General features: G+C 34.3%; 1 protein-coding gene across 12 annotated transcripts in view; it reads right to left on the bottom strand.

Annotated features, from left to right (window-relative positions):
* Window positions 1-16,647, bottom strand: part of NF1 (neurofibromin 1) — a 260,201-nt gene that overhangs the window by 168,485 nt on the left and 75,069 nt on the right. For 6 of the 12 annotated variants that reach the window (XM_055388555.2, XM_055388558.2, XM_055388559.2 and 3 more), the window contains exons 9-12: window positions 4,756-4,929; window positions 4,192-4,314; window positions 3,867-3,941; window positions 2,221-2,250 (exon numbers count right to left, since the gene is read on the bottom strand). In XM_055388555.2, coding sequence (XP_055244530.1) covers window positions 2,221-2,250; window positions 3,867-3,941; window positions 4,192-4,314; window positions 4,756-4,929 — 402 coding nt within the window. The remainder of the gene's footprint in view (window positions 1-2,220; window positions 2,251-3,866; window positions 3,942-4,191; window positions 4,315-4,755; window positions 4,930-16,647) is intronic. The other 6 variants (XM_055388560.2, XM_031010600.3, XM_055388563.2 and 3 more) reach the window with 1 other exon arrangement.

Below are 16,647 nucleotides of genomic sequence, written 5' to 3'. Positions count from 1 at the left end.
ATACTCCAGATGTTTATTTAAAAAATCTGGAAGAATAATACATTCAAATTGTAGGTAAGAGGGATTGAATAAGCCTCACATCTCTCACATTTCAGTCCCAGATTTTTTCTTATTCAAAACTAAGCTAATTGAAGTCTCGACATTTTAATTTCTTCACTTGGAATTCTCAGAATATTTTGAATAGCATCGAGTTATATTACCTTAACCCAAACTGTGGATTACAAATCCTGTTCGCCGGATAGTAAAATATAAAACCAACTTATGATACACATTTTGAATACTGAACTCCATTCAGGGAGGAATCCCAAAACTGGGAGGGAAGAAATGCTTTTTTGGGACAGTATGGTTGTTTACATTTTTCCCTCAACTCCTACTTTATTTAATCTAGTTCCTACAAATGATCAATTTTTAGTCTGATAGTATAATGGATTCCTCCAACTCTCAGCAATTTTGACTTGCCCAAAGCAACCAATGCAACTTGATTTCCTTATACTTACTAAATTATACAGCTTGTGTTAATCAGCCTAAAGTAACAAAAAGCTGAATAATAACAAAGTACATTGAGTGAAGGGTCTTCCTTACCCAACACATCTCATAAGATCTTGTCAGAAACTGATAAACTAAGAAAGGCATCCCATATAACATCCTATTCAAATTACTGTGTCTTTTTTTAATAGCTTTTGAAACTGTATTGTGGTACCAGGTGCACCATATGAAATAACTTTAGGCTTAAGATTTAGTAATTTTCATAGTTTTCATTTTTCATAATATATTCATTTTAAAGTAAAATATACATTTTCAAATAAAATAAGTATGGAAAACTAGACATCATGTGGTTGGCAAAAAAGTTTACTATTTTGAGCAGTTACTAAATGTGTCCTTCCTGAACACCAGTCAATTAAAGTAGACTTACTCTTTTTTTCCTTGGAAATACCATGTTTATAGCCAAATGGCAACACTTACATAATATGAACAAATTATGTGGCAATTCCTTAAGAGATTTAAATAATTTTCAAATGCCTTGGAAACAATTCCTTTCAACTACAACCTCTCAGTAGAAAGCAATCATCTCATTTTCAGTATGTGAACTATCCATATGTAAATTATGATAAATTGTCGTAAGGAAAAAACAGAAATAAGTAATATACCAGCTATAGCATGTACCAGTGATGGCTAAGATAATTGGTTCATAAGTGTGTATATTACTTTTTAAATTTCCCAATTACATATCTAATTTAACCTAAAGGAAGTCTATGAAGATTATGCATATAACATAGATCTTACAACTACAATTCATCTCTTATGGCACATCATAATAAAAAAGATGACAGTACAACTACTATTTTAGCAACTGCTAGGAACCTGCATTATAATAAGAATCAAATAGTGGATATATTTTAGATTTTCTAAGAAGAAACACTAGAATATTTTAGATCTAAACTCAGTACTTATGAACTGAGTATGAGTATGTTTCACAAAAGTAGAACTCCAAACACCTTACTACTTCTACACAAACCCTCAATACACATCAGTAAAACTTTTATCTTATTTGAGAATGTGATGCTTTAAATAAAAATATGTGGACTGGCTAAAGAACCATGGGAGAAGAGAACTTATGAGGTACATTGAACCAAGAATCATTAGAAAAAAAATTTACACTATGAATGAATTTAAGATCAGAAGTCCAAATATCTAAGAATAATTTCATGTGATTTTTCAAGACAAAAATATTGCCATAATAAATGTCTTCAATGAAACTCTAAAATAGGCAATCTCATAAATTTCTATATTCACTTTATAAATAGTCCTTTTCAACCAAAAGAGTACTTCAGATTCAATAGCGATTAGCCTCAAACCAAGGGGGAAAATATCCTAATGAGAAACAATTTCCCACGCTATCTATAATAATAAAGTATCACTACCCAAAGCATAATTTAAAAAGATACTTTGAACTAATATTTATGTTCCTTTTCAAGCTATTTCATTGAAAAGTTACTGATACTTAATATTTAAAAATTAGTCAATGTAGTTTTTTTCTTTATAAAAACAGATTTTCATATAACTTGATCTCTGATACAGACACACTCCACCCTCCACACATGCAGTGCTCATTAGAGTAGAAGAGGATGCACAGCCACTTTCACCAAGTACACTGAGGCATGCATGAAGCACCACTCCAGGCATGCTTGGAACCCAGAAAGGAGCAGCTCAGCCACTTACAGCAGTGCCAAGTCCATGCTTGAAAGTGCTCTATGTAGTCAGTTGTAGACAAAAATATTTCACAATTAAAGTAACTAGCCACAAAGTATCAAAAAAGTATATATTTGGGTTTATTATATACAAATTTTAAGCATTTATGCACAGCTATCCACTCTTTGAATATTTTTAGTGTTCTGAGCCACAGCGGAAAAAAGCAACAATGTCTTATTTCTGAGTTACACATAAACTTGAGGGGGGAAATCACCTTTTTTTTTAATGGCCTTGAAAGTAAACCTTGAAGGTACAATGCCCTGGCTCATTATGCTGACAAAAGTACAGTGATTTTTTTTTTAAGTTTTTAATACAAACATACCTTATTTACAATCTTCATTAAACTTTCCCTTTTGGAACAAAGCATATTCAATGTTACTTTTACCTACAATTTAACTCAGTGATACTCAACTAAGGGAGGGGGTATCATTCCCTCAGGCATGTTTATTTGCTCATAATGACTAGGGATGGGGAGATGCAGCACAACTGGCATTTAATGAAATGAGGCCAGAGATGTTAAAGGTCCTGCAATGCCCAAGGCATCCTGCACAACAAAGGACTGTCCTCCCAAAATGCTCACTAAACACCTGCTGAGAAAAATTAAATGTATCACCAAATAGCTTTATCAATAGTTAATTTTCCACTGCAGGAATGGATAGAATATGGGCAGAATTTATTTTAAATAAATACAACATCCAGGGCAAATGAGGTGAAGGGTTATTTTCAACTCACCAGAGGCACAGTCTTAAAATGGAATTTGATTATAAACAGGTCAAATATACTAAGTTATCAATGATTACAGCCTCCTTTAAAGAAGGAAAGCATCAACCAATTTACCCATGAATGTGAGTATCATTTGATAAAAGTGGAACAATGGAAAATAACACTTGAAAACTTTCAAAATAGGGTTGTTCATTATTACAAGAACAGAATTTTAAAAATCCACAGTCCAAATCTGATAGTTTTGCTGTCTATTTAATGTCTCCACATCAGACAGAGTTGAAGGTTTCACAAGTACCTTTTAATGATTTCACTTACTTTGTCTGATATGCTTTTGTATCTTGTTAATACCTACTTTAAAGTATGTTAATATTTCATTTTGTTTAAGAAAAATGAAATTTTACACTATGAATGAATTTAGGATCAAAAGATTTAAAAGTACCATCAAATATAGTCCCATCATTTTGTCAATGTGCTATACTAGACTACAACATAAATACTATTACTTTTAACTTAAATGGTAAGGTGGCAAGTCAATGTATCAAATGCTGAAATAATATGTTCGAAAAGCTTTGGGATGAAAATTTTAAACTGTATTTTCAGTGACATTTTTCTCAAGGGCTTCTGATCTGAATAAAATGTTTTAGATTTAATCTTTCCAAAGCATCTTATTAACTCCATCTTCCTTAATATGGTCCCTTCGGTCAAGACTTAATATGAAAAATACAAATATTTATCAATTATCAAATAGAATCACCGTGGAGAAATTTTCCTATTTCATACATCTAAATTCAGAACCTTTTTGAAAACCAAGAGTGCATTTCTTAAAAAGAAATACGCAAAGAAAAGAAAGAAAAAATTTTTTTTAGTAATTTAGCAATACCTTTTGGACTTACATTGGTGATGATTCGATGGAGTGAATTTACCAGCACATAGTGAAATGTAGAAGGTGAATTCTGAGCCAGGCAGATCTATAGAAAAGAAAAAAAAAAGCAGATTATTTCTATGAGAAAAATACTCAGTAATACAAATGAAGCCAAAAAGAACAGCAAATAGAAAGTTTAAAAAAAAAACACTAAGTTTTTAAGGTCTTGAAATGAACATCAATACATAATAGTGAGAAATACCGATAAAAGTGAACCTATTAATCTCTATAGTCTTTTTGTTTATAAAGGATAACAGCATCAGTAAATATAGTTAGATAAAAACCAATGCTCTCACCTTAAAGTGTTGGTTGTTGTGAGGGCTTATACGAAAGCAAGAAACAAGGCAGTCAATCATTAGATCCACATCTGCAGGCTGACTGCCTCTTGAGAATGGCTTACTTGGATTAAAAAGCAGGTTCTATAAAAACCCCAACAGAAAACAAAAGCCTTTAAATACCCATGCAGTATTTCTTTACTAACATGTAATAACATCAACACATTACCCACACAAATGGCAGTAAAATCCAGCTGCCAGAAGAAGCACAAAGCACCCATACTGTGGTTCATCAGTCTGATACAATTCTTCCTATACCATATACAGGTTCATTTCAGGCCCTAATTGCCGCATTATTTTAAACCCAAGTCTGTATATTTATGCTTATTTAAGAAAATGGTGTTTTCTTCATATTCTCAGTCCATTTAGGCTGATGAACACAGTAACAACAAAAGCAAGTCCTATGAACTTATCAACGAAGAGTCAGAACTTTAATGTTAGTGATTATCTTTGACATAATACTTATGCTAGAAAATTCATTTAATTTTCTTAAAGTTTGTAGTAGAGAAAGAATAAGCATGTTACCTTAAGATCAACCACCATGGACTGAACAAGTAGGAAAATGACAGAGTTATCTTCCCAATTGATGTAAGTACTTGCTTTACACAGTTTGACACAGGCAATTGCAGCACTTTCTGTCAGCTGCCTACTTCCTCCATGGCCAGCAAGAGCTTTTCGTAGACTGTCCAGAAATAACTTCTACAGAATTCAAATATAGCGATAAGATATGAAGTTTCTTCTATTCCAGATGTACCTAATATTATAGCAAATTAACAGCCTCTAAAACTCATACTATAAAGAATGCATAATTTATATTTGTGGTTTTCAATTTCATAATTTAAGTAGTGGTCATCATTTAAATGTTTCTCAAATTTAAAAAAAATACTTTTTCTATTTTCTTTATTGAATTATTAAAGGAATACAAAAAACAGTCCTTTCCAAACAAGCAGTTTTCTGAACTTCTTTTTTTTTTTCCCAAGATGGTGTCTTCCTCTGTTGCCCAGGCTGGAGTACAAAGGCACGATCTCGGCTCATTGCAACCTCTGCCTCCCAGGGTCAAGCGATTCTCCCGCCTCAGCCTCCAGAGTAGCTGGGTTTACAGGCACCTGCCACCATGCCTGGCTAATTTTTGTATTTTTAGTAGAGACAGGATTTCACCAAGTTGGCCAAGCTGGTCTTGAACCCCTGGGCTCAAGTGATCCTTCTGCCTCAGCCTCCCAAAGTGCTAGGATTACAGGCATGAGCCACCACACCTAGCCTTCAACTTTGAATTCAGCTGACCATATCTTCTTTTTGATATTTAAAGTCTAAATATTATACTTTCTTGGCTCTGTTCTATGATAAACTGTTCCACCCTTTTCTAACACTCCAGGTTATATTCAACCTTCAGCCTTCTAAATAAGAATATATTCAAGGCTGTTCTGTTGCTCTAAATTTGTTTCTCAAAAAAAATTACCTATTCTTGTGATGTCAACCCCTCTTTACAGTTCATTAACAAATGTCTTCCCTTGGCTTTTCTCCTAAATGAATGCTCAAATGTAACATGTCAAAAACTAAACTCACCCAACACCAGCACAATATATTCTTCTCAAGTGTACATGGAACATTCTCCAAAACAGACCATATGTTAGGCTACAAAATAAATCTTAAAACATTTAAAGAAACTGAAATCATACAAAGTATGTTTTGTGATCATAATGGAAATGAAAAACCAACAGCAGATAAAAAACTAAAAAATTCACAAATATGTGAAAATTTGTGAATGTTAACTAATATATCAAAGGAAAAAATCACAAAGGAAATTAGACACCAACGTGAGACAAATGAAAACGAAAACACAACATACTAAAACTTATAGGATGCAGTGAATGCAGAGCTAAAAGAAAAATGTAAAGCTGTAAACATTCACATCAAAAAATAAGAAAGTTCTCATTCAATAACCTAACCATATACCTCAAGGAACTAGAAAAAGAGTAAACTACACCAAAGCTAGCAGAAGAAAGAAAATAATAAAAATTAGAGTGAAAACAGAGAACAGAAAAACAATGGAGAAAAATTACAAAACCAGAAGCTGATTCTTTGAAAAAGTCAACAAAACTCTAGCTAGATAGGTTAACAAAAAAACAAATAAATAAAAGAGAGACAGAGAGAAAGAACACCAAATTACTAAAGTCAGATATGAAAGTGGTGACACGGCCAGATGCAGTGGCTCATGCCTGTAATCCCAGCACTTTGGGAAGCCAAAGCAGGCGAATCACTTGAGGTCAGGAGTTTAAGACCAGCCTGATCAACATGGTAAAACCCCCATCTCTACTGTAAAGAAGACAAAAATTACACAGGCATGGTGGTGCATGCCTGTAGTCCCAGCTACTAGGGAAGCTGAAGCAGGAGAATCACTTGAACTCAGGAGGCGGAGGTTGCAGTGAGCCAAGATCTTGTCACTGCACTCCAGCCTGTGCGAAAGAGCAAGACTCTATCCCCCCCACCCCCCCAACAACAACAAAAAAAGTGGTGACACTACTGATTTTGCAAAAATAAAAAGAATTATGAGACGATACTATGTAAAACTGTATGCCAACAATTTGGATAACCTGGACAAAATGGACAAATTTCTACAAACACACAGTCTACCAAAACTAACTCATGAGGAAACAGAAAATCTAAATAGAACTATAACTAGTAAAGGGATTAATCAGTAATCACAAAGCTCCCAAAGAAAAGGCTAGGACCAGATAGCTTTCACTGGTTGATTCCACCCAACATTTAAAGAATGCTTCTCAAACACTTCCAAAATATTAAAGAGAAGGGAACACTTCTCTTCATTAGTTCTATGGTCCAACATTACCGATACCAAAGCCAGACAAAAATACTACAAGAAAACTACAGACTAATACACCTTAGGAATACTGATGAAAAACTCAACAAAATCAGCAGCCTATTAAAAGGATGACACACCATGACCAAGTGAAACTTACTCCAGGAGCACAAGATGATTCAACAATGAAAAAATCAATGTAATATACCACATTAATAGAATGAAGAAGAAACTCCACATGATCATCTGAATCAATACAGAGAAACCACTTGACAAAGTTCCACACCTTTTATGATAAAAAAACACTCAAGCTAGGAATAGAAGGAAATTTCCTCAACATCATAAAAGCCATGTATTAAAAACCAATAGCTAACAACATACTCAATAGTGAAAGACTGAAAGTTTTTCCCCTAAGATCAGGAACAGGACGAGGATGCCCACTTTTTCTTCTTCTATTTGGCATAATACTAGAAATTCCGGACAGAGCAAGTAGGCAAGAAAAAGATGGAAAATTCATTGAATTTGGACAGAAAGAAGCAAAACTATGTCTATTCACAGATGATATATATGTAGAAATCCCTAAAGATGACACATACACACCAAAAACAAGCTGTTAGAGCTAATAAATTCAAAGTCACAGAATACAAAATCAGCACACAAAAATCAGCTGGATTTCTATACATTAGCAATGAAAAATACAAAAAGGAAATTAAGAAAACAATTCCACTTACAATAGCATCCAAAATAAAATACACAGGAATTAATCAAGGAGGTGAAAAACTTAATAAAAAACTACAAAACATTGCTGAAAGAAATTAAACATAAATAAATGGAAAGATATCTCACGTTCCTAGATTGTTAAGGTAACAATATTACCCAAAGCAATATACAGATTCAATGCAATCCCTATCAAAATCCCAATGGTATTTTTTGCAAAAAAAAAAAAAAAAAAAAAGCCAGGCGCGGTGGCTCACGCCTGTAATCCCAGCATTTTGGGAGGTCGAGGAGGGCAGATCACGAGGTCAGGAGATGGAGACCATCCTGGCTAACATGGTGAAACCCCGTTTCTACTAAAAATACAAAAAAAATTAGCCAGGCATGGTGGCGGGCGCCTGTAGTCCCAGCTACCTGGGAGGCTGAGGCAGTAGAATGGCGTGACCCTGGGAGGCGGAGCTTGTAGTGAGCCGAGATCACGCCACTGTACTCCAGCCTGGGCAACAGAGCGAGACTCCATCTCAAAAAAAAAAGGAAAAACCCATCCTAAAATTCATATGGAATCTCAAAGAGCCACATAATAGTCAAAACTATCTTGAAAAAGAATAAAGTTGGAGAACTCACACTTTCTTATTTGAAAACTTACTACAAAGCTACAGTAATCAAAACAATGTGGTACTAGCATAAGCACAGTCATACAGACCAATGGAATAGAGAGCCTAGAAAGAAACCCTCACACATATGACCAATTTTTGACAAAGGTGCTAAGACCATTCAATAGGGAAAGGACGGTCTTTTCAACAAATGATGCTAGGAAAACTGATTATCCACATGCAAAAGAATGAAGATGGACCCTTTTCTTACATCATATACAAAAATGAACTCAAAATAGATCAAAGACCAAAACTTAACAGTAAAGCTATAAAACTCCTAGAAGAAAATATAGGAAAAAAAATATTTTCAACATTGGATTTGGCAAAGATTTCTTGTATATGATACCAAAAAAGCACAGGCAACAAAAGAAAAAACAGATAAACTGGATTTCATCAAAATAAAAACTTTTGTGTATCAAACGACACTATCAAGAAGATGAAACAACAATCCACAGAGTGGGAGAAAATACTTGCAAATAATGTATCTCATAAGGGGTGAATAACCAGAATATATTAAAAATTCCTATAACTAAAAAATAAAATAAAATTTAGAGCCTTACAAATACTTTACAGTTTTTTTAAAAACTGAAAATAGATGAACCAAGCCATTGCCTCAAGAAATAACAGTATAAATAAAATGAAAGCTAAAATTAATGAAACAGAAAAATTTAAATGCTAGGAAACAAAATCAAAGCCTAGGTTTTAAAGACCAATAAAATAGTAAACATGAATGAGGAAAGAGAAATGAGTAAACAGTTACAAACATGGATACTAAAGATAATTATATGAGAATATGGAAGTATAACTTTTATATAATTGTACAAAATATGTAAGTATTATATACAACTCTGCACTGATAAAACTGAAATATATATTTTCTAGCAAAGAACAAACCATCAAAAGTGACTTTAAAAACAACAGAAATTCTTCAAAAAATCAAAAATAAAATAACCATATGATCCAGCAATTGCACTTCTGGATATATATTCAGAAGAATTAAAAGCAGGGTCTTGAAGTTATTTGTACACCCATGTTCACAGTAGCATTATTGATAATAGCCAAAAGGTGGAAACAACTGAAAAATCCATTGGCAGATAAATTTAGATAAATAAAATGTTGGTATATACATACAATGGAATATATCACTCAGCCTTAAAGAAGAAGGAAATCCTGACATGCTACAACATGGATGAATACTATTTCAGCCACGAAAAAAGAATGAAATCCTGTCTTTCAAGGCAACATGAATGGAACTGGAGGACATTATGCTAAGTAAAATAAGCCCATGTCAAAAAGACAAATACTGTATGAGTCCACTTATATGAGGTAGTCAAATTCACAAAGACAGAAAGTAAAAGGACGGCTGCCAGGAGCTGAGGGTAGGGAAGAATGGAGAGCTGTTTAATAGATACAGAATTTGTTTTGCAAGATGAAAAGGTTTTGGAGATTGATTGCACAACGATGTGAAAGATAGTGCTACTAAACTGTATGCTTAAAAATGGCTAAGATGGTAAATTTGATGTTATGTGCATTTTACCACATACAAAATTTTAAAAAGAGACAGAAAAACTACACAGATCCATAAGGGAGCTCAAATAAAAGGTGATTAATGAGTTATTTTAAATAGACAATAAACAGGCTAATTCTAGAAATAGCATAAGAAACCAGTAGCAGTACTTGACTTAGGAAAAAAAGTATAAACTGAAGGTCAAGAGTGAATAGGAAGCTTACTTTTCCACTGAATTCCCTTCCTGATCTACAGTGAAAATTTCCATTATGTCAATTTATTTTTTTTCTTTAAAACTAATGATAAGCAAAAGTCAAAGGAAATCCTAACCTTGATGATTTTACAATGATTTCTATCTAATCAGATAATTTCTATTATTTAAATTATTCCGGGCCATAGAAAAGACTGATAGTTCCCGAATTCACATTACTAATTTGGCACAAATAACTGTTAGAATAATTAGTTACTTTCAAAAGTGATAATGCATATTATGTTAATTATACATATTTTCTAAGCATCAGAAAGTTGAAGCACTAGAAGGAAATGTTTTATTAAGCAGCTACCCAATACATTTGCCAATAGCCAACCAAGTTTACCTCAGACACACACAAGTAAAGATTTCCAAATATATTTCAGCTCCAAATTTAAAGTGAACGTTTAAATAACATAGAAACTATCTGACTGGATACAATTCAGCTTTAAAACTAGAGTTCAGGGCCCTTTATCTTTTGTTCATTATTAATTTTAAATTTTTTGATGTATTAATATTTATGAAGAACATAGTAACATTTTCATAGCTATACAGAGATCAAATCAAGGTAATTAGCATAACCATCATCTCTTACCATTTCTTTGTGCTGGGAACATTCAACATCCTTCTCCTAGCTCTTTGAAACTTTGTAACATATTGTTAATTACAGCCATCTTACAGTGGTATACAACACTAGAATTTACTCTTCCTATCTAGTTGTAATTTTGAATCCTTTAACAAATCGCTCCCTACCCTCCCCGCACCGTATCCTTCCCAGCCTGTAGTATTCTGTTCTACTTTTTACTTCTATGAGATCAACTTTTTTTTAGCTTCCATGTATGAACGAGAACACTCAAGTGTTTAATGTTCTGTCCCTGGCTTATTTCACTTAATATAATGTCCTCCAATTCAATCCACGTGCCTCAAAATACAGAATTTCATTCTTTTTTATGGCTGAATACTATTCCATTGTGTATATATACCATATTTTCTTTATGCATTCATCTGTTGTTAGATACTTAGGATGATTCCATATCTTGGCTATTGTGAATAGTGCTGCAATAAACATGGGGGTACAGATGTCTCTTCAATATACTGATTTCCCTTCCTTTGGATAAATGTCCAATAATGAATTGTTGGATCACATGGTAGTTCTATTTGCAGTTTTTTGAGGAACCTTCACACTGTTCTCCATAGTGGCTGTACTAGTTTACATTCCCACTAGCCACATTTAAGAGTTCACTTATCTCCACACCTTTGCCAGCATTTGCTATTTTTTGTCTTTCTGATAGTAGCCATTCTAACCGGGGTGAGATGATATCTCACTGTGGTTTTGATTTGCATTTCCCTGATGACTAGTGATGTTGAGCTTTTTAAAAAAATATATCTGTTGGTCATGTGTCTGTCTTCTTTTAAGAAATGTCTATTCAGGTCCTTTGCCCATTTTTTAATTTTTTGTTGTTGTTGTTGTTGTTTTGTTTTGTTTTGTTTTTTGCTGTTGAGATGTCAGAGTTCCTTGTATATTCTGGATATTAATCCTCTGCTGGATACATACTTTGCAAATATTTTCTCCCATCCTGTAGGTTGTCTTTTCACTCTGCCAATTGTTTCCTTTGCATTAACGTTAATTTTTTAAAGAAAAGTAACTTAAATGCTTGACAATATGGAATTTAAAATGTGGTACATTCAAGCTGGGTGCGGTGGTGCATGCTTATAGTTGCAGCTATCTGAAGGCTGAGGTGGAAGAAGATCCCATAGGCCCAGAAGTTTGAGACCAGCCTGGGCAACATAATAGCAAGACTTAGTCTCTTTTTAAAAAAATGGTATATTCAATTTAGGGAACACCATACAGCAGTTAAAGACAATGACCTAGATGAACAATGGTTCTCAAACTTCAATGTGCATCACAATCACCTGAAGGACTTAATAAAAATTGCTGTTTTTAGTGAGAAACTAAGTATTTAGTTAGAAACTAAGAACTGGCATTTCTCACAAGTTTCCAGGTGACGCTGACGCTGCTGGTCTAAAGACCACACTTTGAGAAACACTGAGCTATATACTTCTCTGTCTAGCTCCCCATCCTCATAAAAATATAGAAGCTAGACTGGAAGAATACACATTTAACCCTTTGCAGTGGCTGTCCCTGGGAAAGAAAAAAAAGAAATTAGTGGGATTCGTAATTAAGTCAGAATTTATGGAAGTATTACTTATTCACAATTTTTAAAAGCCATGTGAGGACTTAGCTCTGATTTTTTAACTTGCCCAAACTCCTACCTAAGGGGTCTAGGAAGTCATGCCCTACAAACCATAAATTCTCATCAGATGGGTTTTATTTGACGCTATATATCGTGACTTACTTTTCAATCTGACTCTGGCATAACATTATGAGACAAGGAAAAAATATTTAGCCCCAAAATATATTTCCTTGCCATACCTTGAAATTGCCGTGCAAAGTCTCCTGTGGGGAAAAAACATCCACATTCTATAGACAATCCCCTTTTCCCTTTGTTTTCTTTCTTTCCTTTCCAGATCCAGGAGATTAATCGACTAAGAGCCAGGCACTCTTTTAGGTCTAATAAGAAACATTTTACAACCTTCTCTCTCTCTGAAGTCTGCTGAGAGATTCCTCTGCACAACAAAATCTGGTCTCCACAATCCTTTATCTTAACCTGGACATTCCTTTCCATTAATCCCAAGTCTTCAGACAAACTCAACCGTCAACCAGACAACGTCTAAATTTACCTATGGCCTGGAAGCCCCCACTTTGAGTTGTCCCGCCTTTCTAAACCAAACCAATGTATTTCTTAAATGTATCTGATCGATGTTTCATGCCTTCCTAAAATATATCAAACCAAGCTGTACCCCAACCACTTTGGGCACATATTCTCAGGAACTCCTGATGGCTGTGTCACAGGCCATGGTCACTCGTATTTGGTTCAGAATAAATCTCTTAAAATATTTTATAGAGTTTCACTCTTTTCGTGGACACACATATAAATTTCTCAAAAGATGAGCAAAATATAAAAATGTTAATAGCAGTATGGGAAACTGTTACATTCTTTGTACATTTCAAATATTTCTTTTTAAAAAAAGATACTACAGTCAAAAGAAACAGGTGACTGGAAAAACATTTACAGACTAAAAATGTAGGATTACTGCTCTTAATATACAAAAAGTTCCACGAATTCATAAGGAACTGGAAGCAACATAACAGAATAATAGGTAAAGGAAGTCAACAGGCACCTGCAAAAGAAAACATGCAAATGGCAAAGAAACATATGAACTGTTTTCAAACCTCACTAACCTTAAAAAGAATAAAAATTATAATGAGATACTATCTTTGTTCTCAACATTTGAGAATTTTAATTAGTGCTCTCATTTGGAAAATTAATGTTTAAGCCATTAATACTTTTTTCTTTTATATCACTTATTAAATATGAACTTTCAGAATAGTCATGTAACCACAACCACGATCATGACATAGAACATTTCAAACATCACCACAATCAATACCCTACTGCTCCTTTGCAATAAATTTCCTCCCCTAACTCTCACTCCTGGCATCCACTGATCTGCTTTCTGTCCTGAATTTTGTCTTCTCTAGAAGTTTTAAGAAATCATATAGTATGTCATCCCTTGACCCTGGCTTCTTTCACTTAGCATAATATTTTTGAGATTTACACATGTTGCCGAGTCAGTAGTTCCTCTTTATTGCTGAATAGTATTCCACAGTTTCAAGGCATCACCACCGGTTTATTCATTCACCAGTTGTGGGACATTTGGGCTGTTTTCAAATTTGCGCTATTATAAATAATATGTATACTCGAGTATACATCCTTGAGTGAAGGTATATGCCTTTGTGTGATTTTTTATTTTCATATTATAGGTACACAACATAATTTTCATTTTCTTCAAGATTGTAACTTGCCTTCAACATTTGTATCTATGGATTAATATTCACAGAGATAAATGTTTAAATCTATACACATATTCTTGTTCCTAACCTTATGTTATCATTCTATGCTTGAAAATTTACAACATATTTTTAATGCTAGTATCTACTGTTTGCTTCCTTTCTGAATGACATTTTTTCAGCTTTATTGAGGTATGATTGAAAAATAAAAATTGTATATATTTAAGGTGTACAACATGATGTTCTGATAAACTTATACTTCTAACATGAGTACCACAATCAAGGTAATAACATACCCATCACATCACACAGTTTACCTCTGAAAGAGAAGGTAAGAATACCTGAGATGAGATACTATCTTACCTTATTAGTGTGGCAAAATTTTAAAGATTTAACAACAGCTAATCCTGATAAAAATGCAGGAAAATAGGCAATTCAGTGGGGATGAAACTCTGACCTGCTGCAACTATTGGGGAATGTAAATCTAGTAATAACTATTACAAATTTTAAATGCAAATGTTCTTGACACAGGAACCCCTAGTTTTTAGATTCTAGTCTATAGAATTAAGAGCATCAGTTAACAAGGATATATGAACAAGATATTTACTTAAGGCTTAGCTAAGTGTCAAAAAACTGAAAACATCTGAATATCCACCCATTCAGTGAAATGGCTGAGTAAATGAGGCTCATTAGTGTAACAGAATGTTACCTAATACTGAAAGGAATGTGTTAGATCTCTATCAACTATTTTGAGGAACAGCTAAAATATTTTCTTAGATAAACAATGCTGCAGAGTAATGTGCATAAAATAATTTCATTTTAAAATACAACCACCACCACCCTACGTATGTATATTTTGCATTTGAATATATGGGTAAATAGATGTGAGTGGAAGGATACATACCAGCCAATAACACTAACCAGCTCAGAAGGAATGTGAGTAGAAAAGGGTGAGAATACTATTTTTTTGTTGTTGTTTTTTTGTTTTTTGAGATGGAATCTCGCTCTGTCGCCCAGGCTGGAGTGCAGTGGCATGATCTCAGCTCACGGCAACCTCCACCTTCCAGGTTCAAGCAATTCTCCCCGGCTCAGCCTCCGGAGTAGCTGGGATCACAGGAGCCTGCCACCATGGCCAGCTTTTTTTTTTTTTTTTTTTTTGTAATACATTTTTAAAAATACATTTTTTAGCCAGGCGCAATGGCTCATGCCTGTAATCCCAGCACTTTGGGAGGCCCGAGGCAGGCAGATCACCTGAGGTCAGGAGTTCGAGACCAGCCTGACCAGCATGGAGAAACTCCATCTCTACTAAAACTACAAAATTAGCCGGGCGTGGTGGCACATGCCTGTAATTCCAGCTACTCAGGAGGCTGAGGCAGGAGAATCGCTTGAACCCGAGAGGCGGGGGTTGCACTAAGCAGAGATTGTGCCATTGCACTCCAGCCTGGGCAACAAGAGTGAAACACCGTCTCAAAAAAAAAATACTTTTCTTTTTAATCCAGAAAGATTTAAAAATCTAAACTTTTAAATCTAGAAAATACCAGAAAAAAATTAAAAAGCATACTTCAAAAATCTTGGCACCTGCCAGACAAAAAGGTAACATGCTGAATGATTCCATTTGTATGAAATGTCTAGTTTAGAATTAAGTAAATCTATAGACAAAAAACTAGATTACTGGTTACCAAGGGCTGTGAGTGAGGCAAGAGGAACGGGGAGTGATTACTAACGGGTTTCTTTTTGGGAAGATGAAAATGTTCTGCACAGAAACAATGGTGATGATTGTACAACTTTGTTAATGTATTAAAATCGCTGAATTTTACACTTCAAAAATGTAAATTTTATGATATGTGAATTATATCTCAATAAAATGAATAATATCTTCTGGGAAGAGAGATCTGACCAAAAAAGCTAGGAGACAAAAAGGAACAAGGCTGAGGTGACTACATGCAAATTTTAAATATCTATATAGTAAAAAGAACTCATAAAGTTTAAAAATGAAACCAAGTAAAAATGTACACATATACCCTTACAAATCAATAAAAGACAAATAATTCAATGGAAAAATCAGCAATTCCCTGAAGATACACAAATAACCAGTAAACACTTAGAAAGCTACAGTTGTGATTATTAAAACGTAAATTCACTCGAGTACTACTGAATCTATAGCTTATTTATTTATATTTTTCCAATAAACAAACAAACAAAAAAAAACACCCTACTGTATTAGTCAGGGTTCTCTAGAGGGACAGAATTAAGGGAATAGATACTTATACAAAGGGGAGTTTATTAAGCATTAACTTACACGATCACGAGGTCCCACAATAGGCTGTCTGCAGGGTGAGGAGCAAGGAGAGCCAGTCCAAGTTCCAAAACTGAAGAACTTGAAGACCGACGCTGGAGGGCAGGAAGCAACCAGCACAGGAGGAAGATGTAGGCTGGGAGGCTAGGCCCGTCTCTCTTTTCACATTTTTCTGCCTGCTTATATTCTAGCCACACTGGCAGCTGATTAGATGGTAGCCAGCCAGATTAAGGGTGGGTCTGCCTTTCCCAGCCCACTGACTCAAATGT

The sequence above is a fragment of the Gorilla gorilla genome, chromosome 4 (genome assembly GCF_029281585.2).
Source record: "Gorilla gorilla gorilla isolate KB3781 chromosome 4, NHGRI_mGorGor1-v2.1_pri, whole genome shotgun sequence".
Classification (NCBI taxonomy): Eukaryota; Metazoa; Chordata; class Mammalia; order Primates; family Hominidae; genus Gorilla; species Gorilla gorilla.
This window is presented reverse-complemented; position numbering and strand designations above follow the sequence as displayed.